The following is a 27662-nucleotide window of genomic DNA, read 5'->3' as shown; positions in this document are numbered from 1 at the left end:
TACTATCATTCGGCACGTTGATATTTAAATCTTTCTCCCCCAGTTCAATGAGTTCAAGGAATTTCAGGACTATTGTGGTGTTAAGCCACGCAAGGTAATTGAAAACTAAGTATCTTGGCACAAGAAATATTTTAACTCGGAGATAGAAGGAAGCAAATGCAAAAAAGATTTGATATCGGAAGAAATGTTTTGTATAAAATTACTCCCGTAGGTGCTAGCAGAACCCCTGAGGCCTGGGACCAAAACTCAAACTTACTGAATCTAGGCTCTGATATGAAGTTAAAACGTTAAGGGGAAAAGTAAGCGTCTAAAAAATAGCACTAACAAAATTGCCTAGTTTCATTTATGATTTACTGAGGGTTTCACATACATAGTTCGGCAACACCAGAACGAAAATTTTGAACCGTTTCAATGCTACAACAACATGCTAGAACCAAGAGCTTTGTAACCAAAACTAGGTTCACAACGTTTGGTTGGTGAAAGACATAGACTTATCCTATGTCAAAATATAGTACCATTTTTGGTTGCATGCACATATATTTGTTTGTTCAGCTTGAATTAAAGGAAAGTCTTCACTATATTTAGTAAAATTTTATATGGAAACATCCTAAAATTTTGTATTTTATACTAATAAAATAAAACAAAAATTTGGTCCTTTTTTTTGATTAATTTTGGTTTCAAATGAAAACACGGTGTGGCAACCGTGTTCGCTTTACCGCAAATGTGTCACTTGTAGATACGAGGTTAACGAATAAACGGGACGATGTGTATATGCATATTATGCATGATAAGTTTGTACATAGGTATATTGTAATTTATTCTGTGAAAGTACATATTGTAAACAAATATGTATAGCAATAGGCAACACTTTTTTACTATTATCTTTACTTATTTGTGCTTACAATTCTTTATTTTTCAGTTTTGCCTTTTTCTAAACATTTCGATGTAACCACCTACTTTTGTGGGTAAAAAATTATCCGGCTACTTTCGCGGGTAGAATACCAAAAGGGTGTAAAATTACGACATGATTTCGTTACCGTGGTGAAGAATGTTGTTACCACACTAGAATCGGGGCATAAATATAACTTTTTTTTTTTAAATTAATTGCATATCAGCTGAAGTGGTAAAAAATGCTTTCACCTCACCACTTCATAGAACGTGAATTGACCCCTTTACCAATGAGATGTTTACTACATACTTGAAATAAGTAGAAGTGGAAACTGAATCACTTTCGCTCTGCTGACACTCAGTCGCTGCCATCTAGATTGGTTTATGCTGTTACAAGCTATCGTTATGTTAAGAAAGTTAATATCAAATATGAGCTAACACTAAGTTCATAAAAACTTTCTTTCGTTACAGATAGTTAAAAATAAAAATGCAATGTGACGGTGTTCGATTAATTTTCTTTGTATTGCTTGGAAAACATTCAGAAAGTAACTAGTTTGATATTCGGTATTTCAAAGTCCATCCAATTCCATTGAAGTTCGGCGACTTTTTTGAAACGATTGCAATTTTACTTGTTTTCGAAATGAAGTTCTCTATGTATTCATCGCCGCAAATGTTCTTTGCTACCTTTTCTTCTTCAGATGAAAAGATCTCAATGATGTTTAAATAATCGAAATCACAATTCACCTTCGAACCCATATCGAACGCTAAAAATAAGCAAATAGAAAAAAATAAATATTTTAAAAACTATAAGTACATGCCTCACGAAAAAATATGATTTTTTCGGTAAACTTTATCGAATTTATAGGTGGTAGCATGATAAAAATATTACAAGGTAAAACCGGTGAGAGCCGAAATAACGTTTACACAAATTTTTAAATTCTCATTGCTCTACCGTTTTTATTTTTTTATTTTGGTTTTGTTTTCATAACAGAAATTAACAAACTGTAATATATTTGGTAATTCTATATGACAGCATGACACTCTTAATACACGTCCAAAAATATCAAGAGGGGTATCAAAAGACGCGTTTTGGATCCAGAATTGCGAATCCGAAAGCGGAGGTAAATAATTTTAGGTTTGCCAAGAGATATTTACAAAAGAAGTTTTGAATGTGGTTGTTATTATTTTGATGATTTTGTGGTACCCACAAACAAAATTGTGAACATAAGTGTTTTGCGCGGATATAGTTTTGGTCTCCAAACCGGTGTTGGACCCACCCAAGGTAATTTTTTTATAAGCGCGGCCAAAGGCCGCCAATGCAAAGTGGTGTTCTGCGCAAAAATACTATGGATCCCACCCTCGGTTTCGAAGCACTCCGGGGTCATTTTTCACTTTTTCGTTAATATCTGTTGAACAATCTAAAGCTTTTATTTTCCGCCTTCGGATTATTGTTGTCGAGGTCAAACCGAGTCTTTTGACTAAAAAAAAAAAAAAAAATAGAAAACTACTAAGAAACCGAAGAAGTGCATTGTTTATCTTTAACAGCTGTTTCTCGCAATTTGTTTTTTAAGTCATAAGCCACCTTTTCATAGGCCGGGCCACATACATATATAATTTTGCCTTCTAACATTAATATTATGATATTTTATCCAAAAGCGAATTTTTTATTGGTAAAAATAACTTTTTGTATGATTTTAATAATCGGGGATTGCCCATATTGCTTTTTTAAATGTATGAAAACATTTATTTGAAGCAATTTTTTAATTTTATAATTTATTTAATAATTTGGGAAAAATTTAAGCAACGTGACATCAGGACGGACAAGGCGACAGCTGTTTCGATTATACCTTGTAACTCTCTTCAAAGCCTTTTCTCCCGGGAGTGGGAGTCGAACTCGCACTCCTACGATAGTTGAAATGGTTATAAACGCATTCAGCTACGTCATGCCTTAGTTGTTGTAAAGTTTTTCCCAATTGCCTTCTTTTTGCATATTTTAATCTTTTACACATTGCATGCTTCGTATGCAATTATGTGTTAAAGCTATGCTTGGTACGGCGGTTTTCAAAGAAACTTTGGTTTTGTTGCTGTTTTTGTTCTATTTATAGAACTACAACGAATTAACAAATTTTGTCTGTTTGTATGATTTTAATAATCGGGGATTGCCCATATTGCTTTTTTAAATGTAAGAAAACATTTATTTGAAGCAATTTTTTAATTTTATAATTTATTTAATAATTTGGGAAAAATTTAAACAACGTGACATCAGGACGGACAAGGCGACAGCTGTTTCGATTATACCTTGTAAATCTCTTCAAAGCCTTTTCTCCCGGGAGTGGGAGTCGAACTCGCACTCCTACGATAGTTGAAATGGTTATAAACGCATTCAGCTACGTCATGCCTTAGTTGTTGTAAAGTTTTTCCCAATTGCCTTCTTTTTGCATATTTTAATCTTTTACACATTGCATGCTTCGTATGCAATTATGTGTTAAAGCTATGCTTGGTACGGCGGTTTTCAAAGAAACTTTGGTTTTGTTGCTGTTTTTGTTCTATTTATAGAACTACAACGAATTAACCAATTTTGTCTGTTTGTATGATTTTAATAATCGGGGATTGCCCATATTGCTTTTTTAAATGTATGAAAACATTTATTTGAAGCAATTTTTTAATTTTATAATTTATTTAATAAAAGCCTTTTCTCCCGGGAGTGGGAGTCGAACTCGCACTCCTACGATAGTTGAAATGGTTATAAACGCATTCAGCTACGTCATCCCTTAGTTGTGGTAAAGTTTTTCCCAATTGCCTTCTTTTTGCATATTTTAATCTTTTACACATTGAATGCTTCGTGTGCAATTATGTGTTAAAGCTATGCTTGGTACGGCGGTTTTCAAAGAAACTTTGGTTTTGTTGCTGTTTTTGTTCTATTTATAGAACTAAAACGAATTAACCAATTTCGTCTGTTTGTATGATTTTAATAATCGGGGATTGCCGCCGTACCAAGCATAGCTTTAACACATAATTGCATACGAAGCAATATGTAAAAGATTAAAATATGCAAAAAGAAGGCAATTGGAAAAAACTTTACAACAACTAAGGCATGACGTATGTAGCTGAATGCGTTTATAACGATTTCAACTATCGTAGGAGTGCGAGTTCGACTCCCACTCCCGGGAGAAAAGGCTTTGAAGAGATTTACAAGGTATAATCGAAACAGCTGTCGCCTTGTCCGTCCTGATGTCACGTTGTTTAAATTTTTCCCAAATTATTAAATAAATTATAAAATTAAAAAATTGCTTCAAATAAATGTTTTCATACATTTAAAAAAGCAATATGGGCAATCCCCGATTATTAAAATCATACAAACAGACAAAATTGGTTAATTCGTTGTAGTTCTATAAATAGAACAAAAACAGCAACAAAACCAAAGTTTCTTTGCAAACCGCCGTACCAAGCATAGCTTTAAAACATAATTGCATACGAAGCATGCAATGTGTAAAAGATTAAAATATGCAAAAAGAAGGCAATTGGGAAAAACTTTACAACAACTAAGGCATGACGTAGCTGAATGCGTTTATAACCATTTCAACTATCGTAGGAGTGCGAGTTCGACTCCCACTCCCGGGAGAAAAGGCTTTGAAGAGATTTACAAGGTATAATCGAAACAGCTGTCGCCTTGTCCGTCCTGATGTCACGTTGTTTAAATTTTTCCCAAATTATTAAATAAATTATAAAATTAAAAAATTGCTTCAAATAAATGTTTTCATACATTTAAAAAAGCAATATGGGCAATCCCCGATTATTAAAATCATACAAACAGACAAAATTGGTTAATTCGTTGTAGTTCTATAAATAGAACAAAAACAGCAACAAAACCAAAGTTTCTTTGAAAACCGTCGTACCAAGCATAGCTTTAACACATAATTGCATACGAAGCATGCAATGTGTAAAAGATTAAAATATGCAAAAAGAAGGCAATTGGGAAAATCTTTACAACAACTAAGGCATGACGTAGCTGAATGCGTTTATAACCATTTCAACTATCGTAGGAGTGCGAGTTCGACTCCCACTCCCGGGAGAAAAGGCTTTGAAGAGATTTACAAGGTATAATCGAAACAGCTGTCGCCTTGTCCGTCCTGATGTCTCGTTGTTTAAATTTTTCCCAAATTATTAAATAAAAAAAAACTTTTTTTGGTGGTAAAGAAATCTCAACGGTCAACCGCAATCCAGAATTTTCAATTCAGAATTGTGTTGTGGTTTACCGCAAAAAGAAGCATCAGGCCACGGTCCTCTTCTGAGGAAATTTTCTTCAACAAATTGTTGTGCCAAGGTGTAAGTAAGAGATACATATGTACCTACTAATAATAACAATTTGGTGTGATATATTTCCGAAGAAATTAAAGTCTAGCTTTCCATCCAATCTAAAGACTATGTATCGTGTATTCATTTTTCTACGACATGGCTCCCCTAAATACAAAACTGTATCTGCTAAGGCGGACGAAATTTTGGTGTCAAGGTAATGCCGAGGGACAATCGTTACCATTTATACCAATTTTCTTAAATATTTTTGATGGATAGCCCAGCACACTAGATCTACACCACGGCGGCAGACTTTGGCCGTTCAGCCGTTAAATTCAGTCTCCACAAACTATCATACTCCAACTGGACATTGATGTTTAGCTAAGCTGCGTAGAGCTACAGCGCTTTTGCTGGCGTGGGCAAGTTAAGGGAATTTTTCCGCTGAGTTCGGAAAAGCAGGTGGGGGACGACTTTGATCCCTCTTGGTGCCCCCTGTTGGCATCAGTTATCGCGAAACAGGATTAGCTGGAGTGACTTGTTACGCAACGACCAGCATCTCCTAAACGGATAAGCGCCAATTAACAAATTTATCTTCCAAGATAATTTTTTTTTGCAGTAGCGAGGACACTTGAGACTGCTGATCTCTTATAAAGTGAAGTTTCAGCATATTTAAGGGTTAAATACGTATCAACCAAGTGAAGAAGGATGAATGAAAAATCAATAGGGGTGGTCTCCAACATTCACTTCTTAATTAGAATAGGTTAAGAAGGAAGGTCTTTTCTTTTCTTTGCAAAAATAGGACGTGTTGAAGCATCCACTATATTGGCAACTCATTTTTTTGCCATATATATAAAAACGGATTTCAAAAATTTTCGAAATATTTTTTCAATTATTTCATAAGCATTTTATTTTTTTGGCATGAAAAAAGTGAAAAATGTTATACCAACAATTTTTTTTTTTGTTTTCTTTGGTTTGGCATGTCCACAAAGTTTAAGAGAGTGATTTTAAAATTTTTTTAAAAATCAAAAACCACAGTGGTAGTGCCTAGCGATTTTTTTTGATATCCAATTTAAGTCAGCGCAAAAAATCGGCAGCTTCAACCGAACAAAAAAAAAATTTTTCTGTGAGATCATCAAATTTTAATACACTAAACATAAAGAAAAAAGCTTTTTTTAGCACATTATCGTAAGTTTTCTCTTAATGCACCAAATATTGTTACAGTCGAATATTTACTACATATATGATTTCCGTAACTCCACGTTATATATTTGTACAAATGTACTTTTCAAACGATACCTAAAACTTGAAGCTTTCGATATGTTTCAATATATTGAACTTTGGTAACAAAACGGTTGATCGTAACGGCATAAAAGAATCGTGATAAATATAGACATTCCATACATTATATTGATAACATTGAAAGAAGGAATTGATTTAGACACGCCCGTCCGTCTGTATGTGGTCACGATAACTTGAGTAACCATTGAGATATCTTAATGAAATTATATATGGGTTCCTTAGCACTCATCTCAAATCGCTATTCAAAATGAGCGAAATCGGATGATAACCACGCCCCTTTTTATATGCATAACATTTTGTACATTCGTAAATTTAATGAGTTTGAGACGTATTCACAATAACTTATCGTATTAAGTCTCTTTGGAAACACAAAAAATCTTAATTATTTAGTAAATAATATACCTAGGATGTTGAAATTTGATGTAGGGCATTTTTACTACAAATATTTCTTGTTATAAACCTAATATGTGTATCGAATTTCTTTACGAGGGATTTATTCTTTGAGGCTCTAGAAATGTTATGTCTCGCTTGACTGAAATATAGGGCGAGGCACCGGCTATTTGAAATAAAATATATCCCAATTTCCTCTTACAATAAAACTTGCTAAGTGAAAAATCATTGATACTGTGACGAATGTTACCATCTCTAAGCTGGCACTAAGTAAATGCACAACAACAAAAACATTAAAGCAAGTTACAAAAACACATTAATCATCATTTACCCATATACATACAAGGCAACGAAGAGATAACTCACATACAGTCATCAGTAGTGGAATTCACTAACTTTTTTAACGACATTTGCCATCGCTTTATTTGCGAATCGATAACTATAACAGTAACTATTTTGTATCGATATTCGTTTATCGACGATCAGTAAATTGGCTGCGTTAAAAATTACGAAATTTTTATTTCTGGCAATTTTAGTTAAAAAAGAAAATCGGAACTTTAATTAAATACTTTAAAACATGAAAAGCTGCTTTATTAAAAAATCAAATTGCATTTGAGTACTTGGCGTACATTTTATCACAAGATGAAGAATTACTAAGTCCATCGCCAGTGGACAGACAACTTCTTAGAGAAGTATATAACCCATTCCACCTGAATGCAACGGAGTTTCGAAAGCTGTAGCGACTAACCACAGACTTGGCTCATAATATTATATCTCAACTTGATGGTCAATTAAGGGGTACATGAATAACTGCGATATCAACAGAGAAAAAAAAATTAATACCGCATTTGCTTACCATTTGTTAAAATATGTAAAAACTTGCACAATAATGACTTTTAAAAGCAGTTGGTATGCCGAATTTATTTATTTTTATACCTTTCATGAACATGAAATGGTATATTAACTTTGGTCCGATGTTTGTAACGTTGAGAAATATAGAAGATAGACTCACCATTAAGTATACCGAATTGATCAGGGCGACGAACTCAGTTGATATAGCCATGTGGGTCTGTCCGTCCGTCCGTCTGTCCGTCTGTATGTTTGAACGCAAACTAGTCCCTCAAATTTTGAGGTATTTCAATGAAATCTGGCACAAGGATGTAGTTTTGTATTATATTGGACATTTGTCGGATCCGGTAGGATCGGACCACTATAACATATATCTCCCATACAACCGAGCGTTCAGATAAGACGGTTTTGGTCATTCCTGCCGCAATTTAAAAAGTATAAACATGAAATTCGGTGATATATATTCTAATATATCACAGAAGATATCCTGAAAAAATCACTTTGATCGAAGCTATATATAGTATGTATCCCATACAACCGAACGTTCAGATAGAAAGATTTTTGGCCACTTCTCCCTAAGTTTCCAATATAAAATCGTGAAACTTGGTGATATATATTCTAATATATCATAGAAGATTTCCTGTAAAAACCATTTCGATCGGAGCTATATATAATATATATCCCATACAACCGATCGTTCAGATAGAAAGATTTTTGGCAATTTCTCCCTTAATTTTCAATATAAAAACGTTAAACTTGGTGATATTTATTTTAATATATCATAGAAGATTTCATGAAAAAATCATTTCGATCGGAGCGATATATAATAAATATCCCATACAACCGATCGTTCAGATAGAAAGATTTTTTGCCATTTCTCCCTAAATTTTCAATATACAAACGTTAAACTTTGTGATATTTATTATAAATATCATAGAAGATTTCCTGCAAAAAATAACTTTGATCGGAGCTATGTGTATATAGTATATACCTATCCCATAAAACCGATCCTTCAGATAGAAAGATTTTTGACCATTTCTCCCTTATTTTCCAATATAAAAAAGTGAAACTTGGTAATATATATTCTAATATATCATAGAAGATTTCCTGTAAAAATCATTTCGATCGGAGCTATATATAATATATATCCCATACAACCGATCGTTCAGATAAGGGGGTTTTTTGCCATTTTTTTATTTTATATTTATGTTAAAAATCGTTTAGGTATGTACATCTATATATTTCTTATCTTATACAGCTGATTATTTGGATATTACGAATGGGATAAGATTATTGTTCAGCCACATTCATGAAAGGTATGAAGTCTTCGGCACTGCCGAAGACAGTCCCGTCCTCATTTGTTGACATTCCTTTTGTGCTTTTCGTGTTTTTTTAGGTTTCGTTAAGCTGTGCTGCCACTTTTCTGCTATTAAAACGAAATTTAAATGTCATTTATTTCGAGTCGTTAAAACTAAGTTAGTGAATAGTACAATCGATAAGGCAAGCGACAAAATCGTTAATTAAAATCTCGACAAATCGCATCGTTATAAGTTAGTGAATTCCACTACAGATGATGTATTACTCACATATATGTATACGCGCATATGGCTATGCGAGAGGCTATAAGCTACAGATACACAAGCGACGCGTATAGTTGGTAACCAAGTAGAAAATTCTAGCAGAAGAAACGTCTAGACATTTGGGCACAGACTATAAAAGCAGAGAACGCTGAGTAGTCAGTAAACAGTTTGATTTAAGCACGCTATTGGTTACGAAGTATAAGTGTTATTGTTAAAGTAGTCTAATAAAGCCCATTTTGCATTATTGAATATTGGAGTTATTTATTCAACAATTTAGCCATACGACCGTTAGTATAAGGTGTAAAATTAGCGGAGTTTCCCTAAATTCGTTGCAATATTATTTTTAATTCTAGTCCACGACCCTTTTCAACATCTTTTTTTATAAAAGTGGGCATGATCCTTAACCGATCCCGTCAATTTTTGATGAAATAGTTTTTTCCATAAAGAAAGTGTGTATTCCCAGTTTTATTATGATATGTTAATTTTTCTTCGAGTTATGGCTCCCGAAACATCGAAAATTGCTTAGTCAAAAATGGGGCATTATCACGTCGCGTCCACTCTCAAAAATTTTAACATTGCCAATGAACTAGGGGTGGGACTATTCGAATAAAAATTAAATATCCTGAAAAAATCACTTTGATCGGAGCTATATGTGTATAGTATATACCTATCCCATACAACCGATCCTTCAGATAGAAAGATTTTTGGCCATTTCTCCCTTAGTTTCCAATATAAAAACGTGAAACTTGGTGATATATATTCTAATATATCATAGAAGATTTCCTGTAAAAATCATTTAAATCGGAGCTATATATAATAAATATCCCATACAACCGATCGTTCAGATAAGGGGGTTTTTTGCCATTTTTTATTTTATATTTATCTTAAAAATCGTGTAGGTATGTACATCTATATATTTCTTATCTTATACAGCTGATTATTTGGATATTACGAATGGGATAAGATTATTGTTCAGCCACATTCATGAAAGGTATGAAATTATTCGAATAATAAACTCTTTTATTCGCCAGGTATTCGTAAGTCGAATAATATTTATTCGAATTTTTTATTTGTTCATTCGCTTACATTTATTCGAATGCCTTCCCTTATTATTAGAATAGCGCGTACCGAACTATTCGAAGAGCGCGTACCGTACCGTAAAATCCTGTTTATCTTACGCTCATCCGTGAAAGTGAATACTTGAGAGATTTGTTTGAAAAATTATTTAATATTTATTATACGCAAATAAATACTGTGCAAAGTATAAACGCCTCAAATGCGCTTCAATGAATTTAATATAGGGGAACACAACGGGAAACGGAACAACTGAAGAATTCGCTTATCCTATTTCTTATGATCATTTTGCAATATCATTTTTGATACTTATATAATATTGTTTCTGTCTCGGGAAAAAGATTTTTTCAGTATCTAATTTGAGTCGAAAATGTATCAAATCAAATATTTTATCCGACTAAGCAGAAGTATCAAAAAAAGTTTATAAAAAATATTGCTGAATATTCGCTAGCTTTATTTGTTGCGACTATCGTAAACAATACTTTCACTGCCACAAACTGAACGACATATGAATCATATTGCTATCGTTTTCAGATGCGTTTGCGAGAGTTTTATCCGGTAAAATATCGCAAATCGCTCAAATGGGGTATCTTTTGTGAGCATTTGGTCTGCTGGGACAATTGTGCACACTCAATTCACACGTATTCTTATGCGGCAGTTACCCACCGACGTGTGCCGTACGTAAGGACGTTTGTCGTACAAAGCACGTTTGACCGAACTCTCAAGCCTGTAGGAATCAATGTGTGCGTCTGTGTACATGTACATAACATATTTGTGTGTGTATTGTTTACAGATAAGCACTGTTGCCATTGACCATTTTGCATGTATGCTTATGGAAACATCAACTTTTTCCAATTTAATTTTTGATATTGTAAAAGGCCGGAATACATATTAAATAAGTATAAATAGATAAAATATTTATAATCAGCACTTTTACATAATTATTTCGAATTATTTTCACAATTTTTCAAACTTTAATTAGGCTTTTTTGCAATAAGACTGCAAACGGTCAAAAATTAGCGCACAAAAGTTTACTGGGCAACTCTGTCTAGTGAGAGAGCGATCAGCTGACACGTTCTTACGGAAAAAATCAAAATTGTTTTGATTTCTACGTTCCGGGCTACGTACGTACGGGCGTTGCACGTCGGTGAGTTTTCGTTTACATTGCACACTCATAAGATAGGTCGTGTCAGCTGACACGTTTTTGGTACGTACGTTCGTGAGTAACTGCCGCATTATTCTCTTTAGTTTAGTACATAGTACAGGTTTACAAGTATGATATGTATGAGAAGGAAGCAATTCCTTTCCTTTTCTAACACATTGCAGTTTGACACTTCGGTCAGTGTCAAACTATTGTGGAACTCAGTGGAACCTGCGTGGAACATGCGTTTGACACTGAACGAAGTGTCAAAATTACCGGGGTTGCTGTCGTTGGAAGCGACGCAGGGAAACAAAAAAAGGAGCGGAATATCAGATATGGGTTGCTGTGATGGTAAATTTTTTGAACGAATTTAGTATGAAAATGTAGTGCACCTATATGGGTCCTACAGAAAATTATACAAAAGTCTTGAATTGGGATATCTGAGGACGCGTAGTTATTCCAGTATTAAGAATACAAACACGGTTGCTAAATTTGTCTACCCGTTCAAAAGTTCTCCGCGAAAAACAGTTTGAAACCGAGGTAGACTGCAATAACCCGTCCAAAAATGTGGAAAGAGAAACGAAAAGACGCGTTTTGTCCTGTTATCAATAGTCCAAAGGCGATAAAGTATTCGAATTATTGGAAGCTATGCAAAAACGCATCTATTAATACCTCCCCCGAAGGTTTTGGTCGTGTTTTAGCAATCGTCCCCGGTAATAAAATATCACAATTTGTTAATTAAAATTGTCAAAAATATATGGATTTTAAAGAGGGATGTAATTAAGTGCTCGTTTGAAAGTAAATAAGGGCATTTCTTTGTAATTTTACGATAAAAATTTTACGCAGTTTTCGTTAGCAGCTACTACACTTTTCTTGGACCTAAGAAGTACAACAGTGCCAAATAGCATCCACAAAAAAAAACGAACAAGAACAAGCATTTTATCAGGTGAGCGTGGCTGTGTATGTGCGTGCTGCTACATATCCTACTTGTAGACCTGTACTATGGTTTAGTAGTCACTGAGCATTTGGCGCAGCAACATCGATTTTGTACGTCGCTCGCAATGTTGACGAATATTATTATTAGCAAGCAACAAGCAAAGAGCGTTTGTTAAATATCGGGGTCGATAACGACTGCATTGATCATAGAACTTTGCTTATTAGAAAACAATTGTGTAAATGTTCATACATAAATGAACATGTATTTTAAAAAGATTATTATGGTAGGGATTTTTGTTTCCCCTATACATATATACATACTTATGTATGTAAGTTGTATGGAAAATTTGATTGATATCTTTTGGTTTGTATAAACATCTAATTGGTCACAACATAAGCGAAAAGCAGGATCAGTACGAAAGATGTATTTCAGAGCCTCAAATAAACCACAATTTAGAGGCAGGAATTTGGTGGAAGGATCACGAAAAGCAATATCGCATCCTTTCTGTACTAAAAAAGAAATATCTTGCCATATCAGCTACCTCAGCAAGTTCCAAGCGAGTTTTTTCCAGTGCTAGTAATATTGTTAAGCTTTCAAGAAGTAAACTAAAACCATACCTTTTAACAATTTTTATATGTATTTTTCACCAAAATAAAAAAATAAATATTTATACAGATTTTAGAACTACATGCATATATATATTTTAATAAGAAAATCAGCTTTATGTGACACTGAAATAAGTATTTAAGCTAAGATTGTTTTTATTGTATGTATATAAAAGAAATAAATAACAGATATTTTTTCATGGAAAAACTTCTTTTCTTTGAAAGGTAAAAGTTTAGGTTTTTTGCATTTTGAATGTCTTATCACTCGAAATAAACTTCAAAATACTACTGATCATTTGATAATGCTGGCTTATATTTATTGTCAACGATATATCCAAGCGCGGCATTTAAAGGAAGACAAAGGACATATACATAATCGATTAAAAACCCCTCAACTAAAAACCGAAAGAAAAGTTTGCCTGAAAATATCCATCTATGTTACATATACATACGTCTTAGAACTACCTATATATATGTATGAATGTTTGTAAGACTGTGGTCAGTCAGTAGCAGGTAGAATACACGAGTATATGTATGTACACATAAAAGTATTGCAAACCCACAATGATTTAAAAGAAAGCAATTTCTCCCGCAAGTAGGAAAGGTCAGCAAGTCCAAGCATCAACCAAATGAAATAAAAAACGAGTAAGGACGGGACTGTCTTCGGCTGTGCCGAAGACTTCATACCTTTAATGAATGGGGCTGAACAATAATCTTATCCTGTTCGTAATCTCCAAATAATCGGATGTATAAGATAAGAAATGTATAGTGAACAGATGTACATACCTAAAAGATTTTTAAGATAAATATGAAATAAAAAAATGGCAAAAAACCCCCTTATCTGCACGATCGGTTGTATGGGATATATATTATATATAGATCCGATCAAAATGATTTTTACAGGAAATCTTCTATGATATATTAGAATATATATCACCAAGTTTCACGTTTTTATATTGGAATCTAAGGGAGAAATGGCCAAAAATCTCTCTATCTGAACGATCGGTTGTATGGGATAGGTATATACTATATACATATAGCTCCGACCAAAATGATTTTTTCAGGAAATCTTCTATGATATATTAGAATAAATAGCATCAAGTTTAAAGTTTTTATATTGGAAATTAAGGGAGAAATGGCAAAAAATCTTTCTATCTGAACGATCGGTTGTATGGGATATATATTATATATAGCTCCGATCGAAATGATTTTTTGATGAAATCTTCTATGATATATGAGAATAAATATCAACAAGTTTAACGTTTTTATATTGGAAATTAAGGGAGAAATTGCCAAAAATCTTTCTATCTGAACGATCGGTTGTATGGGATATATACTATATATAGCTCCGATCAAAGTGATTTTTTCAGAAAATCCTCTGTGATATATTAGAATATATATCACCGAGTTTTACGTTTATACTTTCTAAATTGCGGCAGGAATGACCAAAATCGTCTTATCTATAGTGGTCCGATCCTACCGGATCCGACAAATGTCTAATATAATACAAAAAGACATCCTTGTGCCAAATTTAATTGAGATATCTCAAAATTTGAGGGACTAGTTTGCGTTAAAACAAACAGACGGACAGACGGACGGACATACAGACATGGCTATATCAACTCAGTTCGTCGCCCTGATCAATTCGGTATATATGGTGAGTCTATCTTCTATATTTCTCAACGTTGCAAACATCGGACCAAAGTTAATATACCATTTCATGTTCATGAAAGGTATAATAAACGTAATACCCACACTAACAGTAAAAGTAGGTGGGATTTTTTATTCTTATCACCCTTTGCGTAATTTCTTGAATTTACATACATATGTACATATAGAGATACCCAAATGTACTTGTATATGAATCTGATTTCAAAGGAATCTGCAAGAATAATACATGTACATATGTTGTGATATGCTTATATGCACATTTTGGTATGTATATTATGTACAACGTTGAACGCTTTCAAGGACAATCAAAATTTTAAGGAGCGGCAAAAACAGACAAGCAGTAATTTTTGAAACTTGTCACTAGTTCCACTAGAATTTTGTTACGTTTCTATATTTCACAACGTCTTTGTTCAAAATGGATTGCTTCAAACTTTATTTCGGTAATTTTTTTCCAAAGTTTTCAATTAAGTTTACAATGACCTTAAATAGCTTTTGAATCATCAGACTTCGAAAAAAATCAGATTTTTATACAAACCAAAAGATATCAATCAGGTTTTTCCATGTATGTATATGGGAAACAAAAATCCCTACCATATTAATCTTATTAAAATACATGTTCATTGATGCATGAACATTTACACACTTGTTTACTAATATACATCGATTCCGATATTTCTAGCTTAAGACTCTAGCACAACTTTGGTTACGTAAATATGTATAACTAAGGCCCGATTTTTCACTTGTTGGTTAAGCTAAGCTTAAACTAAGTTTGCTCAAACTCTAGTCAAATTCAAACTACAGTTAAACTACTGAGCAGTTTTTCAGTCACAGTTTAAGGTCACCTTTGGGGTATGCATTTTTCTACGGCAACATTGGTTTTTATTATCTAGAAAATTTTTAGATACGGCAACAGCTAGATTTTGTTTACCCAAGAAACATGGAAAAATAATTAAATAATGAACCGTAATTAATCCAAAATAAATTTATATGTATTTTATTTATTTTCGTGAAAATACTGTAGTATGGAATCTTAAATATATTTAAATATATATAAATGTTCAAAAATTTTCTGAGTAAGAGTAACTCTATTAAGGCTTTACCATTTACTTAGGCAACAATTTATTTAGGAAAAGAAAACGCTATTACATTTGAGTGCAGTTAGAGAACCACAAATTGGGAATTAAATATTTTCAACTTAAGTAATAGCATTTTTGGCTTTATAAAAAAATTTCTCTTTTGCTGAGTACGCTATGATTCTCGAGTTGAGCTACTGTTTCGAATTGAATTTTCTCATATATGTAAATATATGTACAAGCGATGAGCGTAAGATAAACAGGATGTTATTTATTATACCTACTCAGCTGAGGTCAGCTCACAGAGTATATTAATTTTGTTCGCATAACGGTAATCCGTAACGGCATAAACTAAAGAAATTCATTTAGCCATGTCCGTCCGTCTGTCCGTAAACACGATAACTTGAGTATATTTTGAGGTATCTTAATGAAATTTGGTATGTAAGTTCCTGCGCACTCATCTCAGATCGCTATTTAAAACGAACGTAATCGGACTATAACCATGCCCACTTTTTCGATATCGAAAATTTCGAAAAACCGAAAAAGTGCGATAATTCATTACCAAAGACGGATAAAGCGATGAAAATTGGTAGGTGGGTTGACCTTAAGACGCGGAATAGAAAATTAGTAAAATTTTGGACAATGGGCGTGGCACCGCTCACTTTTAAAACACGGTGATTTAAAAGTTTTGCAAGCTGTAATTTGGCAGCTGAGTATGTAATGTTCGGTTACACCCGAACTTTGCCTTCCTTACTTGTTTTATTTAATATTTGACAAAATGTCCACCGCTTTGAGTATAGTGGTGGGAAAAACGTTGATGCACGAGTTTATAACGACATGACGGCTGTAATATTTATTGCCTCGCCGCTGTATTACTTTACGGCGAGCGTCGCCATCTTCTTAGTTGCCACGTAATTACTTTTCATTGGAAAATTTTCTGACACCTTACTTTTACTCTTACGAACCGCTTTGGAGGATACCAAGCTTCAACACCGAGATATCATGACCGTAACATTTTAAAATGCTAATAGATCAGAAAGGTTTAAGAAGTTTTTCAAATTTAAATATGGTTAGATGGTTTTAGTGAGTTATGTGGGAAAACTTTACAGTGTATGGTATGAAAATGGGTTCAACACAGCTTTTGAAATTTATCCTGGGTACTGCTAATTAATATTTATACTCAGCGTGCTTTGCATACAGAGTATATCAACTTTAATAGCATAACGGTTGATCGAATCGAGAAAATTATAGACTTCCATGCATCAAAATGATCAGAATGAAAAAAAGAACTGATTTAGCCATGTCCGTCCGTCTGTCCGTGCGCACGATAACTTAAGAAAATATTAAGTAAATATCGATATATCTTTTTGAAATTTGGTATATGGGTTCCTTGGAGCTCATGGGGAGCTCATGGCTATTTAAAGTGAGCAAAATCGAATGAGAACAACACCCACTTTTTATACTCAGCTGAGCAGAGCTCACAGAGTATATTAATTTTGTTCGCATAACGGTACCCTGTAACTGCATAAACTAATCGAGATAGATATAGACTTGATGAGGGCGAAAAAAGAAATTCATTTAGCCATGCCCGTCCGTCCGTCTGTCCGTAAACACGATAAATTGAGTAAATTTTGTGGTATCTTAATGAAATTTGATATTTAAGTTCCTGGACGATCATCTCAAATTTAAAATTAACGAAATCGGACTATAACCACGCCCACTTTTTCGATATCGAAAATTTCGAAAAACCAAAAAAGTGCGATAATTCATTATTACCACAGGCGGATAAAGCGATGCAACTTGGTAGGTGAGTATACCTTATGACGCAGAATAGAAAATTAATAATATTTTGGACAATAGGCGTGGCAACGCCCACTTTTAAAAGAAGGTAATTTAAAAGTTTTGCAAGCTGTAATTTGGCAGTCGTTGAAGATATTATGATGAAATTTGGCAGGAATGTTAATCCTATTACTATATGTGTGCTGGATAAGAATTAGCAAAATCGAATGAAGAACACGCCCACTTAAAAAAAAAAATTGTTTCAAAAGTCAAATTGTTCGGCCGGGGTGCGTCTGATCCTGCGTAGGTGGGCGCACCGGGGTCGATCTCCGTGGGAATATGCGTATGGAATAGAGAAATAAGCAGATAGACGAGATTTCTCGTTATAATAGCTGTGATTTTATTGGTAGATATTTGAATATACAAGAACTAATAATACCTTTGATAAACGGCAGAGATCGCAATTAGGTGCGGAAAAGTTAGGCATCCTGCCTAAACACAAATTTTAACAAAAAATTGAATATTTTTACAGTATATAAGTAAATTATGTCAACATTCAACTGCAGTAATAATATGGTGGAAACAAATACAAAAATTAAAGAAAATTTCGAAATGGGCGTGGCTCCGTCCTTTTTCATTTACTTAATTTGTCTAGAATACCTTTAATGCCATAAGTCGAACAAAAATTTACCAATCCTTGTGAAATTTGGTAGGGACATAGATTCTATGACGATAACAGTTTTCTGTAAAAATGGGCGAAATCGGTTGAAGCCACGCCCAGTTTTTATACACAGTCGACCGTCTGTCCTTCCGCTCGACCGTTAACACGATAACTTGGGCAAAAATCGATACATGTTTACTAAACTTAGTTCACGTACTTATCTGAACTCACTTTATCTTGGTATAAAAAATGGCCGAAATCCGACTATGACCACGCCCACTTTTTCGTTATCGAAAACAACGAAAAACTAAAAAAATGCCATAATTCTATACCAAATATGAAAAAAGGGATGAAGGGTATTTAGATTGGTTTATTGATGCAAAATATAACTTTGGTAAAAACTTTGTAAAATGGGTGTGACACCTACGATATTAAGTAGAAGAAAACGAAAAAGTTCTGCGGGGCGAAATCAAGAGCCCTTAGAATCTCGGCAGGAATACTGTTCGTGGTATTACATATAAAAATAAATTAGCGTTACCTGACAGGTGATGTTCTGGGACCCTGGTCCAAATTTTGGTCGATATCTCGAAAACGCCTTCACATATACAACTAAGGCCACTCCCTTTTAAAACCCTCATTAATACCTTTAATTTGATACTCATATCGTACAAACACATTATAGAGTCACCCCTGGTCCACCTTTATGGCGATTTATCGAAAAGGCGTCCACCTATAGTACTAAGGCCTACTCCCTTTTAAAATACTCATTAACAACTTTCATTTGATACCCATATCGTACAAACAAATTCTAGAGTCGCCCCTGGTCCACCTTTATGGCGATATCTCGAAAAGGCGTCCACCTATAGAACTAAGGCATACTCCCTTTTAAAATACTCATTAACAACTTTCATTTGATACCCATATCGTACAAACACATTTTAGAGTCACCCCTGGTCCACCTTTATGGCGATATCGGGAAAAGGCGTCCACCTATAGAATTAAGGCCCACTCCCTTTTAAATAATAATTAACACCTTTCATTTGACACCCATATCGTACAAACGCTTTCTAGAGTCACCCCTGGTCCATCTTTATGGCGATTTATCGAAAAGGCGTCCACCTATAGTACTAAGGCCCACTCCCTTTTAAAATACTCATTAACACCTTTCATTTGATACCCATATCGTATAAACAAATTCTAGAGTCGCCCCTGGTCCACCTTTATGGCGATATCTCGAAAAGGCTTCCACCTATAGAACTAAGGCCTACTCCCTTTTAAAATACTCATTAACAACTTTCATTTGATACCCATATCGTACAAACACATTTTACAGTCACCCCTGGTCCACCTTTATGGCGATGTCTCGAAAATGCGGCCACCTATATAACTAAGGCCCACTCCCTTTTAAAATACTCATTAGCACCTTTCATTTGATACCCATATCGTACAAACACATTCTAGAGTCACCCCTGGTCCACCTTTATGACCATACCCCGAAATAGCGTCCATCTATAGAATTATGGCCCACTCCCTTTTAAAATACTCTTTAATACCTTCCATTTGATACCCATGTCATACAAACACATTTCAGGGTTACCCTACCTTCATTTTCCTACATGCTGATTTTCCCTTATTTTGTCTCTGAAAGGTGATTTGATTCCCATATCGTACAAACACATTCTAGAGTCACCCCTGGTCCACTTTTATGGCGATATCTCGAAAAGGCGTCCACCTATAGAACTAAGGCCCACTTCCTTTTAAAAAACTCATTAACACCTAACATTTGATACCCATATCGTACAAACACATTCTAGAGTCACCCCTGGTCCACGTGTATGGCCATATCCCGAAATAGCGTCCACCTATATAACTATTAAACTATAAAACGATTAAACAAATAAAAGTCCGAATAAATATTATTCGCATTATTTATTTTATTTGGCGCCCGCCGTGGTGTGATGGTAGCGTGCTCCGCCTACCACACCGTATGCCCTGTGTTCACACCCCGGACAAAGCAACATCAAAATTTTAGAAATAAGGTTTTTCAATTAGAAGAATTTTTTCCTAAGCGGGGTCCCCTCGGCAGTGTTTGGCAAGAGCTCCGGGTGTATTTCTGCCATGAAAAGCTCTCAGTGAAAACTCATCTGCCTTGCAGATGCCGTTCGGAGTCGGCATAAAACATGTAGGCCCCGTCCGGCCAATTTGTAGGGAAAATCAAGAGGAGCACGACGCAAGTTGGAAGAGAAGCTCGGCCTTAGATCTCTTCGGAGGTTATCGCGCCTTACATTTATTTATTTATTTGAAACGAATAATTTTACTCGTTTATTCGAATAACGTATCAAATGTCAATAAGATATCTCGATATCAATTAATTTATCTCAAGTTATCGTGTGCACAGATTGATGGACGGACATGGCTAAATCAATTAATTTTCGAGATTCGTTTATGCCGTTACGGCTAACTGTTATGTTAACAAAGTTAATATACTGTAACGAATTTACTGAAAACTCCGCTTATTTGCAACCTTCTACTAACGTTCGTATCGGTAAACTGTTGAATAAATAACTCCAATATTCAATGGCGGCCACCGTGGTGTGATGGTAGCGTGCTCCGCCTACCACACCGTATGCCCTGGGTTCGCAATCCGGGCAAAGCAACTTCAAAATTTTAGAAATAAGGTTTTTAATTAGAAGAAAATTTATATAAGCGGATGCCGTTCGGAGTCGGCATAAAACATGTAGGTCCCGTCCGGCCAATTTGTAGGGAAAACCAAGAGGAGCACGATGCAAATTTGAAGAGAAGCTCGGCCTTAGACCTCTTCGGAGGTTATCGCGCCTTACATTTATTTATTTATTTTTTTAATATTCAATGATGCAAAATGGTCTTTATTAGAGTACTTCACAATAACACTTATACTTCGCAACCAATAGCGTGCTTAAATCGAACTGAATGAAATGAAAAAACTGATTGACCATGCCGCAGCTGGTGCTGCTTTTATACTCTTCAGTCTCCTCGTTAGCATATTTCTAAGCGTTTCTTTTTCTAGAATTTACTACTAAGTTACCAGCTATAAAATTACCAGCTATAAACTACAGATGCACGTTTATATGTGTTTATACGTGTATATGTGAGTAATAATGATTGCATACTTTTGTGAGCATCTCAGATATATGCATGTGTATGTGCATATCTCTCCGCTTCTTGTATGTACATATGTGCAGATGTAATAATTGATTTTTTTATTTAGATAGTGTTGCTAATATTCGTCACACTGCCCTCCACCTAAGTCTCTCGATCTAACCGCTGCTAGAATCTCCAAATGAACCACCCTTCTTTTTCGTGGTTTCCCAATGGTTTGTATGCGGTAGATGGTATCACTGATCTTCTTCACAACTTTGTACGGGCCTTCCCAACTGCACCAAAATTTGGATGGAACACCTTTCCGCCGGTGAGGGCTGTATAGCAGTACCTAATCTCCCTCCAAGAGACCTTCCGAATTATTGTTCTCATCGTACCTGGGTTTAATCTTACTACTCATTATCCTGGATCATTCCCTCACACTCTGTTGTTTGGCCAATGAACTACTTCGTAGAACTTGCTCTTGACGGATTGGCTTCACATAATCAGTATTGTTCACACGTATCACAAGAGTCCTGGCTTGAAACTACCCTCGCATTCTTTCTGGGAAATTCTTTCCTTCGTTTTTGTGCGTCCATTTAGTTTTGTCAATGCCAGTGTTTCTCTCGCAGGTATCTTTGATTTTGCTTTGTCTAGCCCATTCAATTCAAATTAGCTGTTAGTAGTTTCCCTCAACGACCAGTACAGCTTCTACAGAAAATTTGGAATAAGCTGAAAAAATTCATGGCTCTACTCTAATTCGCATCTGCTTCAGCATATAAAAGTATAGAATTTGAGTCGAACGCGACTTTCTTATTCATAGTTGAAGACTACCTACGTTTGCCATTAGATAGTAGACTTACTCTAAATATAACGCGTGCGGCGTGTTTCTACTTCTGTACTGAAATTTGTGCCGACATTTCGGAAATACGCGTCTCCTGTGCTTCAATCTTAGATGTTATACGTGTCTCTCGGGATTCCATGTTGGATGTTATACGGTTCTCCTGGGATTCTAGTAGAGATGCCACTGTCGATGTTTGAGCAGATATTGCAGCCAATATCATGTTCAAGTCTGTGCTCGTTACTGTCTGCGATGTTTCGTTTTTCTCTTCAATTTTTGTTGTTGTCTCGTCCCCATCAGGATGAAAGACATCATCGTACACATTAATTCTTTCCGACTCCATTGCCTCTCGTAGCTGTGTTTGAAGTTCGATCTTATTGCCAGTTGTATACAATCCACGGTTTTCCAACTCCTTTTTCAGTTGCTGGATCCTTAATTCACTTAACTTTGCTATGCCCAAATTGTATTCGAAATCTTCGGAATTTATTCAACAATTCCTTTTCTGACACCAATTGTAACGAATTTACTGAAAACCCTTGGAATCATGGCAGTAATACTGTTCGTGGTGTTACATAAATAAAATAAATAAATGTAAGGCGCGATAACCTCCGAAGAGATCTAAGGGAGAGCTTCTCTTCCAATTTGCGTCGTGCTCCTCTTGATTTTTCCCTACAAATTGGCCGGACGGGACCTACATGTTTTATGCCGACTCCGAATGGCATCTGCAAGGCAGATGAGTTTTCACTGAGAGCTTTTCATGGCAGAAATACAATCGGAGCGCTTGCCAGACACTGCCGAGGGGCGACCCCGCTTAGAAAAATTTTCTTCTAATTGAAAAATCTTATTTCTAAAATTTTGATGTTGCTTTGCCCGGGAGTTGAACCCAGGGCATACGGTGTGATAGGCGGAGCACGCTACCATCACACCACGGTGGCCGCCATGGTGTTACATATTGTAACGAATTTAGGGAAATTCCGCTTATTTGCAACCGTCTACTAACGTTCGTATCGCTAAATTGTTAAATAAATAAATCCAATATTCAATAATGCAAAATTGTCTTTATTAGACTACTTAGAAAATACTTCACAATAAAACTTATACTTCGCAACTGATAGCGTGTTTAAAACAAATTGATTGCCCATGCCTCAGCGGGTGCTGCTTTTATACTCTTCGGTTTCTTCGTCGGCATACTTCTAGGCGTTCCTCCTTCTAGAATTTACTACTTGTTTACCAGCTATAAATTACAGATGCTCGTTTATAACTTCTCTTATGCGCGTGTATATGTGAGTGATACTTCTACCGACGATTGCATGCTTTTGTGAGGATCACAGACATATGCATGTGCTTGTGCATATCTCTCCGCTTCTTGTATGTACATATGTGTAGACATAATGACTGATTTGTTTATGTAGGTACAAGTGACCGCTTAGTATCGGCTTAGAGATGATAGTATGCCTTAGTGTTGCTAATATTCGTCACACTGTCCTCCACCAAAGTCTGATCGTCCCGATCAGACAAATCTCTCTATCTAATCGCTGCTAGCATCTCCAAATGAACCACCCTTCTATTTCGTGGTTTGCCAATGGTTTGTATGCGGTAGATGGTATCACTGATCTTCTTCACAACTTTGTACGAGCCTTCCCCAAAATTTTGATGGAACACTTTTCCGCCGGTGAGGGTTTGTTTAGCAGTACCAAATCTACCTCCCGGAAACCTTCCGAATTATTGCCCTTGTCGTACCTGTGTTTCATCCTTGTACTCATTATCCAGATTCGTTTCCTCACATTCTGTTGGTTGGCCAATGAACTACTTCGTAGAGCTTGCACTTGACGGATTGGCTTTGCATAATCAGTATCGTCTTGAAGTTTCACAATAGTAGTGCGCGCTTGCTTGAAACCACCCTTGCATTCTTTGTGGGAAATTCTTTCGTTCGTTTTAGTGCATCCATTAGGGTTTGTCAATGCCAGTGTTTTCCTCGCGGGCACCTTGGGTTTAGATTTGTGTGGCTCATTCATTCCCTCAATCTTTGCCCGATCTACTGCCTTTGACTTTGGTGGTCTTTGTCCAATCGCCTCCATCAGCACTCGCTTACTGCTGAACCCTTTCTCAAAACTGAATTTGAGTGGTACATCCTGGTTCTTATAACGCATAACCCTTCTCTGCATATCGATCCTGATATCATGGTCAACTAAGAAGTCCACTCCCAATATGACTTCATCAACAATCTCCGCCACAACGAATTTGTGTAGAACCGTGACCTTACCAATTAAAACTTCACATATCACTTCTCCCTGGACTTGGTTATACTCGCCAGTAACCGTACGCAACCTTGCTCCAGGTAATGGCTTTACTCTGCTGTTGGCCAAATCAGATCGGATTAAGGAATGAGATGCGCCGTATCTACAGTCAGTACACACTCCTTGCCATCCCCATTTCCTTTGCGTTAAGACTGCTCGAGTTTCTTCCAATTTGCGAGATAGATATCACAGGTCATTCAATAGCTGGGGCAAGTTTTCGATCTTTACATCTGACTCGCTCTTGCTTATCTCCTCCAGCCTTACGTTTACGACCAGCCAAGTTGGAACTACCAGGCCCGGTGCTGCAATGGCGTGCAATGTGCCCTGGCTTTCCACACTTAAAACATTTGATTGCATCATTATTCTTCTGTTGCGTTCCTTTTAAAGCTTCCAAAATTGCGTCTACCCACTCTGGCCTTTCTACTTCCACACGGGTGCTTTGAAAACTGCCTTACCCAGAAGCGACGCTGTTTCCTGAATCAGAGCATGTGATACCGTTTCTGCGAATGTAGGTTTTGGGTTGCGTATGTCGCTCGCTTCGTTTCGACATCCCGTATTCCACTAATAAAGCTCTGGAGTTTTAACTTTTCGGTGTATTCCACGGGTGCATCCGCATTCGCTAAATGTGCCTTTCAACATCCGACGCAAACTTTTGCAATGTTTCACCAGCCCTCTGGAAGCCGTTCAGTAACTCCATTTGGTATATCTGTTTCCTATGCTCGGTTCCGTATCATCTCCCTAGAGCGCCCATCAATGCTTCATAACAGTTCCGTTCGCCCTCTGGAATGGTTTGTAAGATCTCAGCTGCAGGCCTTTTCAATGCCATGAACAGTGCAGCAACTCTATCTTCAGCATTCCAGCTTAAATACCTGGAAAGGAACAGAACCGTCAAAGGATGGTGTTTTTACCTTTGGATTACTCGCTGAAAATGGTGGGCGATTTATTTGCAACTCCTGTATACGACCTCTCAAAGCTTCTATCTCGGCATCCGTTTTGCCCTCGAGCTGTACAATTGTTGTATTCTGTGCTTCTAACTCCGAAGACATTCGTGCCACCTGCAATGGTAAGCGCTCTTCTTGTGCTTCCATCTTGGATGTAATCTGTGTCGACATTTCTGAAAAACGTGCTTCTTGTCGAATCTCCTGTGATTCCAGTTGGGAGGCCATATATGTCTTTTGTTCTTCCAGCTGTGATGAAATTTGTGTTTCCTGTGCTTCAATCTTGGCTGTTATATGGTTCTCCTACGATTTCAGTTGGGATGCCACTGTCGATGTTTGTGCAGATATTGCAGCCAATATCACGTTCAAGTCTGTGTTGGTAACTGCCTGTGATGTTTCTTTTTTCTCTTCAATTTTTGTGGTTGTATCGTCCCCATCAGAATGAAAGACTTCATCGTCAGTGCACGGACTTTTAAAAAGAGAATGTTGGTAGACGAAAAATTAAAATAGTGGTAGAAGTTTGTTGCCGGTTGTATTCAATCCACGGCTCTCCAACTCCTTCATTTGCTGGATCCTCAATTCACTCAACTTTGCCATGTCCAAGTTGTATTCGCAATCTTCGGAATTTGTTCATCAATTCCTCTTCTTACACCAATTGTAACGGACTTAGGGAAATTCCGCTTATTTGCAACCGTCTACTAACGCTCGTGTCGATAAGTTTTTGAATAAATAGCTCCAATATTCAATAATGGTCTTTATTAGACTACTTAGAAAATACCTCACAATAACACTTATACTTCGCAACTGATTTGTGTTTAAAACAAACTGATTTCCCGTGCCTCAGCGGGTGCTGCTTTTATACTCTTCGGTTTCCTCTTCGGCATACTTCTAAGCATTTCTCCTTATAGAATTTACTACTTGTTTACCAGCTATAAACTCACCAGCTATAAACTACAGATGCACGTTTAAAGCTTCTCATATGCGTGTGCATATGTGAGTGAAACTTCGACCAATGATTGCCTTTTGTGAGCATCTCAGATATATGCATGTGTTTTTGCTCTACGTTCTTGTATGTACATATGTGTAGACATAATGATTGATTTGTTTATGTAGCTACTAGTGACTGCTTAGTATCGGCTTAGAGATGATAGTATGCCTTAGTGTTGCTAATATTCGTTACAATATATAAATAAATTTGCGGTACCCGACAGATGATATTCTCGGACACCCTGATTTGTAGTTTGGTCGATATATGGAAAATACCTTTACATATACAACTAAGAGCCACTTCATTTTAAAATAATCTTTAATACCTTTCATTTGATACCCATGTCATACAAACACTTTCCATGGTTACCCTAGGTTCATTTTCCTACATGGTGATTTTCCCTTATTTGACAAGGGATGAGAAAAATCGTTCCAAAAAACGTCACCGTTGGTCTGCAATTTGGTCGATATTTCCCAAACGTATGTGATATAGAATTAAAAATCACTTATAAACCATCTACGAAACCCTACGAAACAAACGCAGCTATAATTATACTCAGATGAGCAGAGCTCACAGAGTATATTAATTTTGTTCGCATAACGGGTATTCCGTAACGTTATAAACTAATCGAGATAAATTTAGACTTCCATATATCAAAATTATAAGGGTGAAAAAGAAATCCATTAAGCCATGTCCGTCCGTCCGTCTGCCCGTAAACACGATAACTTGAGTAAATTTTGAGGTATCTTAATGAAATTTGGCATGTAAGTTCCTGGACACTCATCTCAGATTACTACTTAAAATGAACGAAATCGGACTATAACCGCGCCCACTTTTTCGATATCGATAATTTCGAAAAACGGAAAAAGTGCGATAACTCATTACCAAAGGCGGATAAAGCGATGAAACTTGGTAGGTGGGTTGACCTTATGACGCAGAATAGAATATTAGTAAAATTTTGGACAATGGGCGTGGCACCGCTCACTTTTAAAAGACGGCGATTTAAAAGTTTTGCAAGCTGTAATTTGGCAGCTGAGTATGTAATGTTCGGTTTGAAGATAAAGATGTTGCATGCGCGAACTTCAGTGGAAAGCAGCGGAGCGTAACAAAGTTCTAGTAGGTCACTTCCACCACACCTAAAACTTTAACACAATTTTTAACATAATTTAAGCACAGAAATATACTGATTCGAGTTTTAGAGAGTAAAAGATAAAATTCTGAACACATTAGCTAAATAAAAA

The 27662-nt window shown here is 35.9% G+C and overlaps 1 protein-coding gene across 1 annotated transcript in view; it reads right to left on the bottom strand.

Moving 5' to 3' along the window:
- Nucleotides 1-1391: 1391 nt before the first annotated feature.
- The window catches only part of Cubn2 (Cubilin 2), an 864444-nt gene continuing 838173 nt past the window's right edge, over nt 1392-27662 (bottom strand). The window contains exon 25 of the mRNA XM_067791923.1: nt 1392-1652. Within this exon, the coding sequence (XP_067648024.1) occupies nt 1438-1652 (215 nt within the window). The 3' untranslated portion in view covers nt 1392-1437. The remainder of the gene's footprint in view (nt 1653-27662) is intronic.

Source organism: Eurosta solidaginis, chromosome 5 (genome assembly GCF_040869045.1).
Source record: "Eurosta solidaginis isolate ZX-2024a chromosome 5, ASM4086904v1, whole genome shotgun sequence".
NCBI classification, from domain to species: domain Eukaryota; kingdom Metazoa; phylum Arthropoda; class Insecta; order Diptera; family Tephritidae; genus Eurosta; species Eurosta solidaginis.
The sequence above is the reverse complement of the archived record's forward strand: the minus strand, read 5'-3'. Positions and strand labels throughout refer to the sequence as shown.